Here is a 1,226-nt window from a genome sequence, read left to right on the forward strand (position 1 = left end):
GAGAGTGACAACTATTGTTACTTGGCTAAGTGCCACAGGCTCACCTCCTGAAAGCTTCCCCGTTTAACTTCATAAATGGATTACCCATTCCCAGCGGCTTGTGAGAGGGGTCGGGGAGGTGAAAAGAACATCTCTAGGTGGTCACACGGACTGGGGCTCAGATCCTTCACATGACCCTGATTAAATAAAATTCTCAGGTTGCATTTAAATACTTGAACTCATTTGCATGACAGCAAGTTATTTAAACTCTTGGCTTCAGCTTTCCTCATCTGCAAAAGCAGGAAGAACATGACTTCCCAGGAAAAGGTGAGAATGAATGAAATCTTGAGTGAGAACCTGTCCCCCGTCCTGGACCAGCCTCGCCTCCTGGCTGCTTTTCCCTCCCTTGGGTTGGTTCATGTGTCACCGTCACTAGTTGACATGACCGCGGGTATCCCTGAGTGGACCTTGGGTGGGGGGACGAGAGAGAGCGGTGGGGGGAGTGGGCAGCTCATTCTGCCTGGGCCCGAAGTTCAAAGGGTCCTCGCATTTTACCTGCTCTTCAGTGGAAAGTTTTGTTGAGGAGTTTAGGGGAAAGCTTCATAGAAAATGGTGCTTTAGATCCCACTGCCCTCCCCCTAGTGGTGGGACCTGAGGGCTGAACGACTCTGAGGGGAGGGACTCCCTGCACTGGGAAGCTGCTGGAGCCCCCGTTTAATCTGCAAGTAGATGCCAAGCAGGAGAACCAAGATGTGCAAGGAAATCAACAACAGTGCAACGTGCTGTTTCCTAATGCTCTACACTGAAAAAAAAATTGCTAAAGGGCTTGAATATAAGAGGTTTCTTTTCTTTTTTTCCTTTTTTAAAAATTTGGAATCACCCTAACTGTCCATTGATGGATGAGTGGATAAAGACAATGTGGTATATTTTGCATCCATTCACCAACCTCCCCCTACCCCACAACCCCTACCTCTCCCAGCCCCTGGTAACCACTGTTTTACTCTATACTTCTGCAGATAGATAGAAGGAATAAATCCTAGGGTTCTACAGCACTGTGGGGTGACTGTAGTTAATAACAATTTATTGTATAACTTCAAATAGCTAGAAGAGAGGATTTTGAATGTTCCCAACACAAAGAAATGGCAAATGTTTGAGGTGACTGATGTGCTAATTACCCTGATTGATCATTACACATTGTATACATGTATCCAAATATCACACTGGACCCATAAATATGTACAAACATT

The 1,226-nt window shown here is 45.8% G+C and overlaps 1 protein-coding gene across 1 annotated transcript in view; it reads right to left on the bottom strand.

Annotated features, from left to right (window-relative positions):
* Positions 1 to 422, bottom strand: part of BMP6 (bone morphogenetic protein 6) — a 48,158-nt gene extending 47,736 nt beyond the window's left edge. The window contains exon 1 of the mRNA XM_008590331.1: positions 407 to 422. Within this exon, the coding sequence (XP_008588553.1) occupies positions 407 to 422 (16 nt within the window). The remainder of the gene's footprint in view (positions 1 to 406) is intronic.
* Between the last annotated feature and the right edge of the window lie 804 nt (positions 423 to 1,226).

This window comes from Galeopterus variegatus, unplaced genomic scaffold (genome assembly GCF_000696425.1).
Source record: "Galeopterus variegatus unplaced genomic scaffold, G_variegatus-3.0.2 Scaffold6000, whole genome shotgun sequence".
Classification (NCBI taxonomy): domain Eukaryota; kingdom Metazoa; phylum Chordata; class Mammalia; order Dermoptera; family Cynocephalidae; genus Galeopterus; species Galeopterus variegatus.